At 42.9% G+C, this 16,662-nt stretch overlaps 1 protein-coding gene across 2 annotated transcripts in view; it reads left to right on the top strand.

The window, feature by feature from the left end:
* SLC26A9 (solute carrier family 26 member 9) overlaps window positions 1-2,538 on the top strand; it is a 30,393-nt gene extending 27,855 nt beyond the window's left edge. For both annotated transcript variants that reach the window (XR_010585152.2, XM_045395936.3), the window contains one exon: window positions 176-2,538. Coding sequence is in view for 1 of the 2 variants with exons in the window: in XM_045395936.3 (XP_045251871.2) it covers window positions 176-223 (48 nt within the window). In the remaining variant the exon portion in view is untranslated. The remainder of the gene's footprint in view (window positions 1-175) is intronic.
* The last annotated feature ends 14,124 nt before the right edge of the window (window positions 2,539-16,662 follow it).

Here is a 16,662-nt window from a genome sequence, read left to right as displayed (position 1 = left end):
TTCACACACACACTCTCTCGCGCACACACAGACACGCACACACAGGCACACAGGCACACATGGTGCCTTGTTCTGGCAAGCGGTTCCTAGGGTCACCTCTTGGTTGCAGCCACTGTGACTCCAACTGGTCTAACCTCTCTCTTCCCCTCCCACTTCCTTCCTGTGGTTCCTGCAGGAGATGTTCGGGAGCATGTTTCACACAGAGACCCTGACCGCCCTGTGAGGGCCCGACCAGTCTTCATGCTGCCTATAGAGCACCTGGCACTTGGAACTTCCACAAAAGATGAGCCTGGGTCACAGGGAGTGTCGAGCAGAGGAAAGTGCATCCCCCAGAGCTTGGCTTCCTGTCTCCTTTCCCCCGTCTCCTCCCCTCTTTCCTTCCCGCATCTCCAGAGAGAGCCTCTCAGCAGCAGGGGGGTGCTACCCTTCCAGGAGTGAGAGTCTGGTGAGCCCAGTCTTCACCCGTCAGGCCTTGGCCGCAATGGACAAGCCTCCTGCTCGCTCCACCCCACCCACCTCTGCCCTGTCCTTGGCAGCTGAAGGACACCTTGACTTCCAGCTTTTACGAGTGAGCCAAAAACAGAAGGACAAGTACAACTGTGCTGGCCTGCTGTACAAGCTTCAAAAAGTGTCCCAGAGCCCACACGGCTCAGTGTCAGATGGTGTCAGGCTGTCGTCATGGGACATAGGGATAAACTTGGTTAGGACTCTGGCTTGCCTTCCCCAGCTGCCTCAACTCTGTCTCTGGCAGCTCTGCACCCGAGGACCATGTGCTCTCCACACCCAGGAGTCTAGGCCTTGGTAACTATATGCCCCCCTCCATCATCGCCAAGGCTGCCCAAACCACCACTGCTGTCAGCAAGCACATCAGACTCTAGCCTGGACAGTGACCAGGGCCATCGAGACCACCAGAGCTACCTCCCCAGGGGCAGCCCACTAAGGTTCTGCCTCAGTCCCCGGAAACATTGGTGCCCCTGCCCTCAGAGGCTGCTCCCTCCCCCTGGAGGCTGGCTAGAAACCCCAAAGAGGGGGATGGGTAGCTGGCAGAATCCTCTGGCTTCCTAGTAATAGATACCAGTTATTCTGCACAAAAGCTTTTGGGAATCCTTCTTTGCACCCAGAGACTCAGAGGAAAAGAGGGTGCTAGTACCAACACAGGGAAAACTGATGGGACCTGGGCCCGGACAGTCCCCCTTGACCTCAGGGCCGGTCAGGGAAATGCCTCCCTTTGGTAAATCTGTGTTATCCGTCTTTACTTGGCAAACAGCCAATCATGTTAACTCTTCCTTATCAGCTTGTGGCCCAGAGACACGATGGGGTCCTTCTGCAGGCAAAGGAGGAAATCCTCCAGGGACCCGCTGCATCCCCTAACTGCATGCAGATATGGAAAGGGGCTGATCCAGATTGGATCTTCCTCCACAGGAAGATTCCTTAACACCCTTAGGACCTGAGGCCATCTTCTCCTATGAAGATGAAAATAGGGGTTAAGTTCTCCATATGTACAAGGAGATATTGAGAGGAACCCCACTGTTGACTTGAAAATAAATAGGTTCCATGTGTAAGTGTTTTGTAAAATTTCAATGGAAATGCACAGAAAATCTTCTGGCCTCTCATCACTGCTTTTCTCAAGCTTCTTCAACTTAACAACCCCTTCCCTAACAGGTTGGGCTGTCCCAGCCTAGGAAAACATCCCAATTTTAACTTCAGCCAGACCTGCATTGTGTGTCTGTGTGTTGAGTGAGCTGATCAGCTAACAAGTCTTCTTAGAGTTAAAGGAGGGGGTGCTGGCCAAGAGCCAACACATTCTTGGCCCAGGAGCACTGCTTTTCTGTGAATTCATTATGCCATCTGGCTGCCAATGGAACTCAAAACTTGGAAGGCGAAAGACAATGTTATCTGGGATTCACCGTGCCCAGCACCCGAAGTGCCAAATTCCAGGAGGACAAGAGCCTTAGCCAATGACAACTCACTCTCCCCTACTCCACCTCCTTCCAAGTCTAGCTCAGGCCCAGGAGGTGGGAGAAGGTCACAGAGCCTCAGGACATTCCAAGTCAGAGTCCCCTTTGAACCAAGTATCTAGATCCCCTGAGGACTTGAGGAAGTGATCCTTAACCCCCAAGTAATCATCAACCCCCAGACCAGCCTCAGAACTGAAGGGGATTGTTGATCCAGTGGCCTGGAGTTGGGGCTCAGGGAGAGGTCTGCAACATGTCTGAGGGTTGCAGAGCCCGCTGTGGAGGTAAGATTGGAAACACGTGGAGCAGAGGGAAGACATTGAAGAAAACGTCTCCGCTGGAATATTTGGAAAAGAACACTCTTCTGGACCTGGTTGAAGCAGGAAAGATGGAGGCAAAGTAGTGAAATAATCCAGAATTTCAATACTTTTGAATGTTCTTAGTGATACTGACCTGTGATAATATAATTCCCAGGGAGGTCTGGGAACCTTATCTCTTGAGATATTTGCATAATTTATTTAATTTAAGACTCATTCTCCTTTTGTTTGTTTTGGTAATAAACTGGATTTGAAATGTGAACAAATGCACATGTTTGGGTGGTTTTATAGAAAAGCAAAACAAGTCACTTCCACGGAGACCTGGCCTTGCTTTGCATTATCCTAGGGGGAAGCAATGAGGACTCAGATTTCTCCATGGGTCTCCCAGCTCCTCTCCAAGTTCTGATTTTTCACTCCTGGGAATGCATAAACTTCCACGATCCAGCTAAATAACAGAAACTGGGGAGAGAAGATTGGGCTGAGGGGTCCACACACCCAGTACCAGTACCCAGAGTCAACCCTGGATTTTTGAGGCTATAGGCGATGTCAAAGCCCCATCATCCCTCTGCATGCCTTTCACTCACTAATTCTTTCACCTTCATGGGATGCCTATTAAGGGCCAATCCCATTGTTACTTAGCAAAGCCTTCAGATCCTTAGTGTGGGGCAGCACACAATCTAATCCCACCTTTCATTCCCCTGTTTGTGAGACAATGCAAGGAGAGCAAAGCCATGGGAGTCAAGTGTCCCACAAGCTAGGTTGACGGTCAACTGTGTTTACCAGCAATCAGAAAGGGAAGAAATAAGAGGAATCACAGAAAAACAAGAAGCAAAGGCATAAAGGAGACAGAAAGAGGATGAAGTGGAAAGAGATGAAGGACCAGAGATTAGACAAAACAAAGAGGGCATGGAGATGAATGGTCAATGGGATGGAGAAACACAAGAATAAAAAGATGGGGAGAGGCCAGGCACAGTGGCTCACACCTGTAATCCCAACACTTTGGAGATTTAAAGGATCACTTCAAGCCAGGAGTTCAAGACCAGTCTGGGCAACAAAGTGTGACCCCATCTCTTTAAAAAAAAAATGGGGATAACCAGAAGGAGAAACAGTTGAAGGAAGAAGATATGTTGCAGAGACAGAGAAGTCAATGAGTCCCAAAATGATGTTTATTTAAGATAAGCTAATCTTGCTTCAGCCTGCTATTCAGCTGAGCTGTGGAATTTTGGTAAATTAGCAATTAGCATCCCTCTCATAGGAGTTTCAGACTTTTTTTCTAATGATGCTATCTTAGCCTGATTCCCCCTGGATGCAGAACCTGAGACAAAAGTCTGTGCACGGGCTATTCAGGCAATGATCTCAGGGAGAGGAGTGATGGGCAAGAGTGAAAACAGGGAGGCAGAGAAAGCCAACACAAGAATAAGCCACTGTGAAAGGCAACTGGGGCTCTACCCCGCCAGTCCTTCCCAGGAGCCCTGTGAGAAGCATCTGCAAACTGTCCTAGAGAAACATTTAACCCTCACACCCATAGTCCATTGATCAAGGATGGCCCTATGAGTATTAACTCTTCAACAAATATAGGATGCATGCAGAGCAGTTCCCAAGGTGACCCATGCTAGGGCATCAGTGACGCACCTGCAGGAAGGAAGAGGTATGGCATGGTTCCTGGGAGGGACTGGCAGATAAGACCATCCAGAACCATTATTCCAACAGAGGATTAGTAGGAGCATTTTGAGTGGCACATAAGTAGCATCTAAATTGGGTACATTTCTTTAGCCTTTCATCTTCCAAACCCGCTGTTACCTATGCAGTTGTCTAACTACAACATGGCATTAGTCGTATATAGAGGTAGTATAGAAGCATTTGTAAGACAGCCATCTCACCATTCTGGACTGGAATGGGATAATTTTAAGACTGTGAATCCCTGAACATGCCCAAGAAGAGGTAAGCTAACCACCTGCCAGGGATGCTGTCGGGGGAGCTCCTGCTCTAGATGGTAGATCAAACAAGATGACACTAAGACCTCCTGTCTCTAAATCGCATAACATGAAAGCAGGTTCTTTAGAATTATGGGAGTTACTTCTTACTTCCAGCGCTGGAAGTAAACACTTTCCTTCAACAAAGATTTTTGTTTAAATAAGGGATTTTTTTTTTAAACAAACTTTTCACTTGGAAATAATTTCAAACGAAAAAAAGTTGCAAAACTAAAAGTATCACAAGAGGCCGGATGCAGTGACTCACACCTGTAATATTAACACTTTGGGAGACCAAGGCAGGAAGATCATTTGAGGTCAGGAGTTTGAGACCAGCCTGAGCAACAAAAGGAGATCCCCACCCCTACCCCCCATTTCTACAAAGACAATTTAGAATTTAAAAAAAATTAGCTGTGCACGACGGCACGTGCCTATAGTCCTAGCTACCAGGAAGGCTGAGACAAGAGGATCACTTGAGTCCAGGGATTTGAGATTACAATGAGCTATGATCGCATCACTGCACTCCAGCCTGGGCAACAGAGCAAGATCCTGTTTTCAAAAAGAAAAAAAAAATTGCACAATAAATACTGTATGCTCTTTAATCTAGTTCACTTATGGTTAACATTTTACCCCATCTGCTTTATCATTGTCTCTCTCATTGTCTCTCTCTCTCTCTTTTTTATTTTATTTTTTTTTAGACAAAGTCTCGCTCTTGTCACCCAGGCTGGAGTACAATGGTGTGACCTCAGCTCACTGCAACCTCCGCCTCCCGGGTTCAAGTGATTCTCCCTGCCTCAGCCTCCTGAATAGCTGGGATTACAGGCACCTGCCACCGCACCTGGCTAATTTTTTTTGTATTTTTAGTAGAGACAGGGCTTCACCATGTTGGCCAGGCTGGTCTCAAACTCCTGACCTCCAGTGATCCGCCCGCCTCGGCCTCCTAAAGTGCTGGGATTACAGGCATGAGCCACCACCACCAACTTATCTCTCTTTTCTTTCTCTCTGTGGACATGCATAACTTTTTTCTGAGCCATTTGAGGATAAAGTCCTTTAACTTTAAATACTTCAATGTGTATTTCCTGAGAGATAGTCTCTTACATAATCACAGTACAGGTATCAACTTAATGCATTTACATCCAATACTTTTATCTAATCTACCATCCATATGCCAATTTTGTCAGTTTATCTAATGAAGCATTTTTTCTCTCCAGCACAGGATCTAATCTAAAGTCAGGTATTGAATTTATTTTCTTTTTTTTCATATAGTTATTGAGATGGGGTCTTACTCTATCGCTCAGGCTGGAGCACAGTGGAGCTATCATAGCTCAATGCAGTCTCAACCTCTGGGGCCAAGTGATCCTCCCACCTCACCCTCCCAGGTAGTTTGGACTATAGGTGAACGCCACTACTCCTGGCTAATTTTTGGTATTTTTTGTAGAGATAGGATTTCTCCATGTTCCCCAGGCTGGTCTCAAACTCCTCAGCTCAAGGAATCCTCTTGCCTCAGCCTCCCAAAGGGCTGGGATTACAGGCATGAGCCACCATGCCCAACCAGGTATTGAATTTAGTTGCATGCATTTTAGTGTCCTTTTATCTGGAACATTTCTACAATTCGTCTTTGTCTTTTTTTTTTTTTTTTTTTTTTTTTGAGACGGAGTCTCGCTCTGTCGCCTGGGCTGGAGTGCAGTGGCCGGATCTCAGCTCACTGCAAGCTCCGCCTCCCGGGTTTACGCCATTCTCCTGCCTCAGCCTCCCAAGTAACTGGGACTACAGGCGCCCGCCATCTCGCCCGGCTAGTTTTTTGTATTTTTTAGTAGAGACGGGGTTTCACCGTGTTCGCCAGGATGGTCTCGATCTCCTGACCTCGTGATCCACCCGTCTCGGCCTCCCAAAGTGCTGGGATTACAGGCTTGAGCCACCGCGCCCGGCCCTATCGTCTTTGTCTTTTACAACATTGACATTTTTCTAAGATTGCAGTTCACCCACCCTTTCTTTGTATTCCTCATTTTGCATTTGTCTGATATTTCCTCATGATTACACTGAGGTTTTGCATTTTCTCCCAGAATCCTCCGTAGGAATCGTCTGTCCTTTTCTGCCTAACATATCTGGAAGCACATAATGGCCACCAGTCTCTCATAGGTGAAGTTAATTTTGATTACTCAGTCGGGGTATTGCCCGATTTCTTCCCTGTGTGATTACTGGGTTTTTTTTTTTTTCTCCCTTGCAACTTATAGTTTGTGAGGACACACTTTAAGACCGTGCAAATATTCTGCTGCTCCTTAAAATTTCCCCTAGGTTACGTATCCATTAACAATTCTTGTCTGATCCTATCAATACTGTGATGATTGCAAAAGGATGATTCTCCAACCCCAGCACACCCTCTACATTTACCAGTTCTAATAGGCATCCTACTATAACTAAGAACACTCGCTTCTCACCTTTTTCTACAAGTTCCTCAAAACTGTATATGTGTGTTAGTGTGCCTGTTTATGTGCACATGTATATGTATGAATATGTATATGTGTATGTATGTACATTTGTAGGGATGGGTATGTAGCCATGTGCCACACAGGTTTCAGTCAATGACAATCGCATATACAGTGGGATCCCAAAAGGTTATAATACTGTATTTTTATTGTACCTTTTTCTGTGTTTAGACAAACAAATACTTAGCATCGAATTATAGTATGCAGTACAGTAACGTGCTGTACAGGCTTCTAGACTTGGAGCAATAGGCTACTCCATATAGTCAAGGTGTATAGTAGACTATACCATTTAGGTTTGTGTAAATACACTCTATGATGTTCACACAATGACAAAACACCTAAAAAGACGTTTCTCAGAATGTATCTCCATTGTTAAGCAATGCATGAAGAGGGCCCTAGCTAGACAATGAATCTGCCAGCACCTTGATCCTGGACTTCCCAGCCTCCAGAACAATGGTGTGTACATGGATATATTTCCTAGTGCTGACTGCTGGAACTTCCAAGCAGCAATGACACCCAGTAAAAAGGAACAAATCTAGGACCCAGATTTCAGCTTCTAACACCATTCCTTTCTAAAAGGAGACAGAACTCCTTAAAAGAAATGGTTGATTCCAAGGCCAGGGTAGATAGGTACAAGATAAGTATGGAACATATTTTTATACCAGAAAGCAAGGAATTGTTCCAAAAAATTGATGGGAGTATGTCACAAGGTCACAGGAATCAGATCAAAGTGGCCTCTACTCGCAATTTAAGCACCAAAATAATTAAATACAATAATTAATTTTAAACCAATAAAAACAAGAATCGAGCTCATACCAACGATGATATGAGAGAGAGAGAGAGAATTAGAAAGGCTTTGTAGTTGCTATAGAATGTGTGTGTTGCCCCAAAATTTGTATGTTGAAATCCTAACCCCCAAGGTGATAGTATTAAGGGCCTTTGGGAAGTGATTAAGTCATGAGGGTAGAGTCCTCATGAGTGGGATTAGTGCCCTTATAAAAGACCCAGAGATATCTCACCTTCTGCCATGTGAGGTTATAATGGAATGACAGCTATCTATGGACCAGGAAGAGGGCTCTCACCAACATCAAATCTGCCAGCACCTTGGTCTTGGAATTCCCAACATCCTTGGATTCCCTTGATGTTGTCATCCCAACATTTGAGTTCTGGAAAGGTGTAGTGGCTACTGGCGCCCAGAGGAGGGCACACTGCAGAAGTGGCACGACAATGTGAGGAGTTCCACTCACCAGCTCCCCTGTGAAACTGGCAAAAATTACTAAAAAAAAAAAAAAAAATTAAAGCCTCTAGAAATAGTCCTAAGGGCAAACAGCAAATGAAGAAACATCTATTCAAGAAAACCTATGAAAATTTAATAATAAAGCAAAAGCTATAAGCCTAAAACATCTTTATGTTAGCTCCAAAGTACATCTTTGTGTTCTTTATCTGTAATAGCCCCCAAGTACATTTTTATGTTCTAGGTAGGAACGGACCCTACCAGATATAGAGGAAGGTCAGTCCTTACTGTGGAAAACTGAAACTGTGGGTTTCGCTTTCCACAGTTTCAGTTACCCGCAGTCAACTCTGGTCTGAAAAATATTAAATGGAAGATTTCAGAAATAAACAATTCATAAGTTTTAAATTGCATGCTGTTCTGGGTAGCATGATGAAACCTTGCACCATCCTGCTGTAGTCCTGCTTGGAATGTGAATCACCCCTTTGTCCAGCATATCCATGCTGTGTACACTATGTGCTCATTAGCCACTGAGTAGTCATCTCAGTTATTAAATTAACTGTCACAGTATCACAGCGCTTGTGTTCAAGTAACCCCTATTTTACTTAATAATAGCCCCAAAGTAGGCCAGGCGCGGTGGCTCACGCCTATAATCCCAGCACTTTGAGAGGCCGAGGAGGGCGGATCATGAGGTCAAGAGATCAAGCCCATCCTTGCCAATATGGTGAAACCTGGTCTCTACCAAAAATACAAAAATTAGCTGGGCATGGTGGTCCACGCCTGTAGTCCCAGCTACTCAAGAAGCTGAGGCAGGAGAATTGCTTAAACCCTGGAGGTGGAGGTTGCAGTGAACCAATATCGTGCCACTGCACTCCAGCCTGGCGACAGAATGATACTACATCTCAAAAAATACGTAATAATAATAATAGCCCCAAAGTACAAGCATCGTGATGCTGGTATATTGTTATAATTGTTCTATTTTATTAGTAGTAGTTAATATATTCCTATGCCTAATTTATAAATAAAACTGTATCATATGTATGTATAATATGTACAGCAAAAAAAACAGTATAAATAAGGTTTTGTAGTATCCAAGGTTTCAGGCAACTACTGGGGGTAGATGGATTACGTCACCCACAGATAAATGGGGGACCACTGTAGGTTTTTTTAGTTTAAGAATATGGTATTTCTTTCCATTTGTTTAAGTCTTCTTTTGATAATTTCAGAAGTGTTTCCATATAGCTCTTACACACTTCTTTTTTTTGGAGACAGAATCTTGCTCTGTCGCCCAGGCTGGAGTGCAGTGGCATAATCTCGGCTCACTGCAATCTCCATATCCCGGGTTCAAGCTATTCTCCTGTCTCAGCCTTCCTGAGTAGCTGGGACTTCAGGCACGCACCACCATACCTGGCTAATTTTTGTATTTTTAGTAGAGACGGGGTTTCACTATGTTGGGCAGGCTGGTCTTGAACTCCTACCCTCAAGTGATCTGCCCGCCTTGGCCTCCCAAAGTGTTGGGATTACAGGCGTGAGCCACTGTGCTCAGCCAGCACTTACAGATTTCTTAAGTTTAACCCTAAATATTTTTTACCGCCTTTATAAATGGAATTTATTTTATTATATTTTCTAACTGTTTGTTGTTATTTACATATATAAAGGCTATCGATTCTGTATATTAATTGTGCATCCAGGCTACTTACTGAATTCTCTCACAATGTTAGTTTTGCTTTTGATTGCTTCCGGTTTTTCAGCTATACATTATATGGCTGCAAATAATTATAACTGTACCTCCTTTTCAAATTTTATACCTATAATTTCTCTTATCTAATTGCATTGACTAGTATCTGCAAAACAATGTTAAATAATAGTGAGGACAGTAGACATTCTGTATTGTTATTATTATACATCAAGTTCTGGGGTACATGTGCACAACATGCAGGGTTGTTACATGGGTATACATGTGCCATGTTGGTTGGCTGCCCCCATCCACTCGTCATTTACATTAGGTAGTTCTCCTAATGCTATCCCTCCTCCAAGCCCCCCACCCCCCGACAGGTCCCAGTGTGTGATGTTCCCTTTCCTGTGTCCATGTGTTCTCATTGTTCAATTCCCACTTATGAGTAAAAACATGTGGTGTTTGGTTTTCTGTCCTTGCAATAGTTTGCTGAGAATGATGGTTTCCAGTTTCATCCATGTCCCTGCAAAGGACATGAACTCATCCTTTTTTATGGCTGCATAGTATTCCATGGTGTATATGTGCCACAGTTTCCTTATCCAGTCTATTATTGATGGACATTTGGGTTGGTTCCAAGTCTTTGCTATTGTGAATAGTGCCGCAATAAACATATGTGTGCATGTGTCTTTATAGCAGCATGATTTATAATCCTTTGGTTATATACCCAGTAATGGGATAGCTAGGTCAAATGGTATTTCTAGTTCTAGATCCTTCAGGAATCACCACACTGTCTTCCACAATGGTTGAACTAGTTTACGTCCCACCAACAGTGTAAAAGTGTTCCTATTTCTCCACATCCTCTCCAGCACCTGTTGTTTCCTGACTTTTTAATGATTGCCATTCTAACTGGTGTAAGATGGTATCTCATTGTGATTTTGATTTGCACTTCTCTAATGACCAGTGATGATCACCATTTTTTCATATGTCTGTTGGATGCTTAAATGTCTTCTTTTGAGAAGTGTCTGTTCATACCCTTTGCCCACTTTTTGATGGGGTTTTTTGTTTTTTGCTTGTAAATTTGTTTAAGTTCTTTGTAGATTCTGGATATTAGCCCTTTGTCAGATAGATAGATTGCAAAAATTTTCTCCTCTTCTGCAGGTTTCCTGTTCACTCTGCTGATAGTTTCTTTTGCTGTGCAGAAGCCCTTTAGTTTAATTAGATCCCATTTATCTATTTTGGCTTTGTTGTCATTGCTTTTGGTGTTTTAGTCATGAAGTTTTTGCCCATGCCTATGTCCTGAATGACATTGCCTAGGTTTTCTTCTAGGGTTTTTATGGTTTTAGGTCTTACATTTAAGTCTTTAATCCATCTTGAGTTAATTTTTGTATAAGGTGTAAGGAAGGGATCCAGTTTCAGCTTTCTACATATGGCTAGCCAGTTTTCCCAGCACCATTTATTAAATTGAGAATCTCTCCCCATTGCTTGTTTTTGTCAGGTTTGTCAAAGATCAGATGGTTGTAGATTTGTGGTGTTATTTCTGAGGCCTCTGTTCTGTTCCATTGGTTTATATATCTGTTTTGGTACCAATACCATGCTGTTTTGGTTACTGTAGCCTTGTAGTATAGTTTGAAGTCAGGTAGCATGATGCCTCCAGCTTTTTTCTTTTGGCTTAGGATTGTTTTGACTATGCATGCAGGCTCTTTTTTGGTTCCATATGAACTTTAAAATAGCTTTGTCCAATTCTGTGAATAAAGTCAGTGGTAGCTTGATGGGGATAGCACTGAATCTATAAATTACTTTGGGCAGTATAGCCATTTTCACAATGTTGATTCTTCCTATCCATGAGCATGGAATGTTCTTCCACTTGTTTGTGTCCTCTTTTATTTCATTGAGCAATGGTTTGTAGTTCTCCTTAAAGAGTTCCTTCACATCCCTTGTAAGTTGGATTCCTAGGTATTTTATTCTCTTTGTAGCAATTGTCAATGGGAGTTCACTCATGATTTGTCTGTTTGTCTGCTATTGGTGTATAGGAATACTTGTGATTTTCGCACATCGATTTTGTATCCTGAGACTTTGTTGAAGTTGCTTATCAGTTTAAAGGAGATTTTCGGCTGAGACAACGTGGTTTTCTAAATATACTATCATGTCATCTGCAAACAGAGACAATTTGACTTCCTATTTTCCTAATTGAATACCCTTTATTTCTTTTTCTTGCCTGATTGCCCTGGCCAGAACTTCCAACACTATGCTGAATAGGAGTGATGAGAGAGGGCATCCTTGTCTTGTGCTGGTTTTCAAAGGGAATGCTTCCAGTTTTTGCCCATTCAGTATGATATTGACTGTGGGTTTGTCACAAATAGCTCTTATTATTTTGAGATATAGTCCATCAATACCTGGTTTATTGAGAGTTTTTAGCCTTAAGCGCTGTTGAATTTTGTCGAAGGCCTTTCCTGCATCTATTGAGATAATCATGTGGTTTTTGTCATTGGTTCTGTTTATGTGATGGATTACATTTATTGATTTGGGTATGTTGAACCAGCCTTGCATCCCAGGGATAAAGCTGACTTGATCACAGTGGATATGCTTTTTGAAGCACTGCTGGATTCGGTTTGCCAGTATTTTATTAAGGAGTTTCACATCAATGTTCATCAGGGATATTGGCCTAAAATTCTCTTTTTTTTGTTGTGTCTCTGCCAGACTTTGCTATCAGGATGATGCTGGCCTCATAAAATGAGTTAGGGAGGATTCCCTCTTTTTCTATTGATTGGAATAGTTTCAGAAGGAATGGTACCAGCTCCTCTTTGTACCTCTGGTAGAATTCAGCTGTGAATCCATCTGGTCCTGGACTTTTTTTGGTTGGTAGGCTATTAATTATTGCCTCAATTCCAGAACCTGTTATTGGTCTATTCAGAGATTTGACTTCTTCCTGGTTTAGTCTTGGGAGGGTGTATGTGTCCAGGAATTTATCCATTTCTTCTAGATTTTCTAATTTATTTGCGTAGAGGTGTTTATAGTATTCTCTGATGGTAGTTTGTATTTCTGTGGGATTGGTGGTGATATCCCCTTTATCATTTTTTATTGCATCTATATGATTCTTCTCTCTTTTCTTCTTTATTAGTCTTGCTAGCATTCTCTCTATTTTGTTGATCTTTTCAAAAAATCAGCTCCTGGATTCATTGATTTTTTAAAGGGTGTTTTGTGTCTCTATCTCCTTCAGTTCTGCTCTGATCTTAGTTATTTCTTGTTTTCTGCTAGCTTTTGAATTTGTTTGCTCTTGCTTCTCCAGTTCTTTTAATTGTGATGTTAGAGTGTCGATTTTAGATCTTTCCTGCTTTGTCTTGTGGGCATTTAGTGCTATAAATTTCCCTCTACACACTGCCTTAAATGTGTCCCAGAGATTCTGGTACATTGTGTCTTTGTTCTCATTGGTTTCAAAGAGTATCTTTATTTCTGCCTTCATTTTGTTATTCACCCAGTAGTCATTCAGGAGCAAGCTGTTCAGTTTCCATGTAGTTGTGTGGTTTTGAGTGAGTTTCTTAATCCTGAGTTCTAATTTGATTGCACTGTGGTCTGAGAGATAGTTTGTTGTGATTTCTATTCTTTTACATTTGCTGAGGAGTGTTTTACTTCCAATTATGTGGTCAATTTTAGAATAAGTGCAATGTGATGCTGAGAAGAATGTATATTCTGTTGACTTGGGGTGGAAAGTTCTGTAGATGTCTATTAGGTCCACTTGGTCCAGAGCTGAGTTCAAGTCCTGGATATCCTTGTTAATTTTCTGTCTTGCTGATCTGTCTAATATTGACAGTGGGTTGTTAAAGTCCCCCATTATTATTGTGTGGGAGTGTAAACCTCTTTGTAGGTCTCTAAGAACTTGCTTTATGAATCTGGATGCTTCTGTATTGAGTGCATACATATTTAGGATAGTTAGCTCTTCTTGTTGAATTGATCTCTTTACCATTATGTAATAGCCCTCTTTGTCTCTTTTGATCTTTGTTGGTATAAAGTCTGTTTTATCAGAGACTAGGATTGCAAATTCTGTTTTGTTTTGTTTTTTTCTTTTCTTTCTTTCTCTCTCTCTCTCTCTTTTTTTTTTTTTTTTTTTTTTTTTTTTTTTTTTTGCTTTCCATTTGCTTGGCAGATCTTCCTCCATCCCTTTATTTTGAGCCTACATGTGTCTTTGCATGTGAGGTGGATCTCCTGAATAGAGCACATCGATGGGTCTTGACTCTTTATCCAATTTGCCAGTCTATGTCTTTTAATTGGGGCATTTAGCCCATTTACATTTAAGGTTAATGTTGTTATGTGTGAATTTGATCCAGTCATTATGATGCTAGCTGGTTATTTTGCCTGTTAGTTGATGCAGTTTCTTCATAGCGTTGATGGTCTTTACAATTTGTTATGTTTTTGCAGTAACTGGTACCGGTTGTTTCTTTCCACGTTTAGTGCTTCCTTCAAGAGCTCTTGTAAGGCAGGCCTGGTGGTGACAAAATCTCTCAGCATTTGCTTGTCTGTAAAGGATTTTATTTTTCCTTCCCTTATGAAGCTTAGTTTGGCTGGATATGAAATTCTGGGTTGAAAATTCTTTTCTCTAAGCATGTTGAATATGGCCCCCACTCTCTTCTGGCTTGTAGGGTTTCTGCAGAGAGATCCACTCTTAGTCTGATAGGCTTCCCTTTGTGGGTAACCTGACCTTTCTCTCTGGCTGCCCTTAACATTTTTTCCTTCATTTTAACCTTGGTGAATCTGATGATTATGTGTCTTGGGGTTACTCTTCTCAAGGAACATCTTTGTGGTGTTCTCTGTATTTCCTGAATTTGAATATTGGCCTGCCTTGCTATGTTGGGGAAGCTCTCCTGGATAATATCTTGAAGAGTGTTTTCTCACGTGGTCCCATTCTCCCCATCACTTTCAGGTACACCAATCAAATGTAGATTTGGTCTTTTCACATAGTCCCATATTTCTTGAAGGCTTTGTTTCTTTTCACTCTTTTTCTGTAATCTTGTCTTCCCACTTTATTTCATTAATTTGATCTTCAATCACTGATATCCTTTCTTCTGCTTGATCAGATTGGCTATTGAAGCTTGTGTATGCCTCATGAAGTTCTCGTGCTGTGTTTTTCAGCTCCATCAGGTCATTTACGCTCTTCCCTACACTGGTTATTCTAGTTAGCCATTCCCTTAACTTTTTTTCAAGGTTTTTAGCTTCCTTGCGATGGGTTGGAACATGCTCCTTTAGCTCAGAGAAGTTTGTTATTACCCACCTTCTGAAGCCTACTTCTGTCAACTCATCAAATTAATTCTCCATTCAGTTTTGTTCCCTTGCTGGGAGGAGTTGTAATTCTTTGGAGAAGAAAAGGTGTTCTGGTTTTTGGAATTTTCAGCCTTTCTGCTCTGGTTTCCCTGCTTCTTTGTGGTTTTATCTACCTTTGGTCTTTGATGTTGCTGACCTACAGATGGGGTTTTGGTGTGGATGTCCTTTTTGTTGATGTTGATGCTAGTCCTTTCTATTTGTTAGTTTTCCTTCTAACAGTCAGGCCCCTCAGCTGCAGGTCTGTTAGAGTTTGCTGGAGGTCCACTCCAGACCCTGTTTTCCTGGATATCACCAGAGGAGGTGGCAAAACAGCAAATATTGCTGCCTGATACTTCCTCTGGAAGCTTCGTCCAAGACAGGCACCCACCAGAGCCAGACAGAGCTCTCCTGTATGAGGTGTCTGTTGGCCCCTACTGGGAGATGTCTCCCAGTCAGGCTACACAAGGGTCAGGGACCCACTTGAGGAGGCAGTCTGTCTGTTATCTGAGCTCAAACGTCATGCTGGGAGAACGACTGCTCTTTTCAGAGCTCTCAGACAGGGATGTTGAAGCCTGGAGAAGCTGGGCCCACAGCTGCCCCTTCCCCCAGGTGCTCTGTCCCGGGGGATGAGGGTTTTATCTATAAGTCCCTGACTAGGGCTGCTGCCTTTTGTTCAGATATGCCCTGCCACAGAGGTGGAATTTAGAGAGGCAGTTGGCCTTGCTAAGCTGCGGTGGCTCCACCCAGTTCAAGCTTTTTCACAGCTTTGTTTATGCTGTGAGCATAAAACCACCTACTCAAGCCTCAGCAATGGCAGACACCCCTCCCCCTACCAAGCTAAAGCAACCCAGGTCAATCCCAGACTGCTGAGCTAGCAGCAAGAATATCAAGCCAATGGATCATAGATTGCTGGGCTCTGTGGGCATGGGACCCACCGAGCCAGGCACCAGAGGGAATCTCCTAGTCTGCCAGTTGCAAAGACCATGGGAAAGGTGCAGTATTTGGGCAGAAGTGTACCATTCCTTCCAGTACAGTCTCTCATGGCTTCCCTCGATGAGGAAAGGGAAATCCCCCTACCCTTTGCGCTTCCCGGATGAGGCAACATTACGCCCTGCTTCACTCTTCCTCTGTGGGCTGCACCCACTGTTCAACCAGTCCCAGTGAGATGAACCAGGTACCTCAGTTGGAAGTGCAGAAATCACCCATCTTCTGTGTCAATCTCGCTGGGAGCTGCAGACAGAGGCTGTTCCTATTCGGCCATCTTGGAAGAATCCACAGTAGAAATTCTTATACCATTTCTGACTTTATTATAAATGTATCTAGTTTTTTTGTGATTAAACATGATTCTTATTTTGCATTGGGAAAAATATATATATTGTTATTTTGAGATTTTTATCAAGAATGGATGGACAGAGATCAACAACTGGCATGACAATGGGAGGAGTTCCACTGACCAGCTCCCCAGTGAAACTGGTGAAAATTATTAAAAAAAAAAAAAAAAAAAAAAAAACATGTAGGCCAGGTGCGGTGGCTCATGCCTGTAATCCCACACTTTGGGAGGCCTAGGTGGGTGGATCACTTGACGTCAGGAGTTTGAGACCAGCCTGTGCAACATGGTGAGACCTTATCTCTACTAAAAATACAAAAATTGGCAGGGTGCAGTGGCTCATGTCTATAATCCCAACACTTTGGAAGGCCGAAGCAGGCAGATCACCTGAGGTCAGGAGTTTGAGACC

The sequence above is a fragment of the Macaca fascicularis genome, chromosome 1, assembly GCF_037993035.2.
Source record: "Macaca fascicularis isolate 582-1 chromosome 1, T2T-MFA8v1.1".
Classification (NCBI taxonomy): domain Eukaryota; kingdom Metazoa; phylum Chordata; class Mammalia; order Primates; family Cercopithecidae; genus Macaca; species Macaca fascicularis.
The sequence above is the reverse complement of the archived record's forward strand: the minus strand, read 5'-3'. Positions and strand labels throughout refer to the sequence as shown.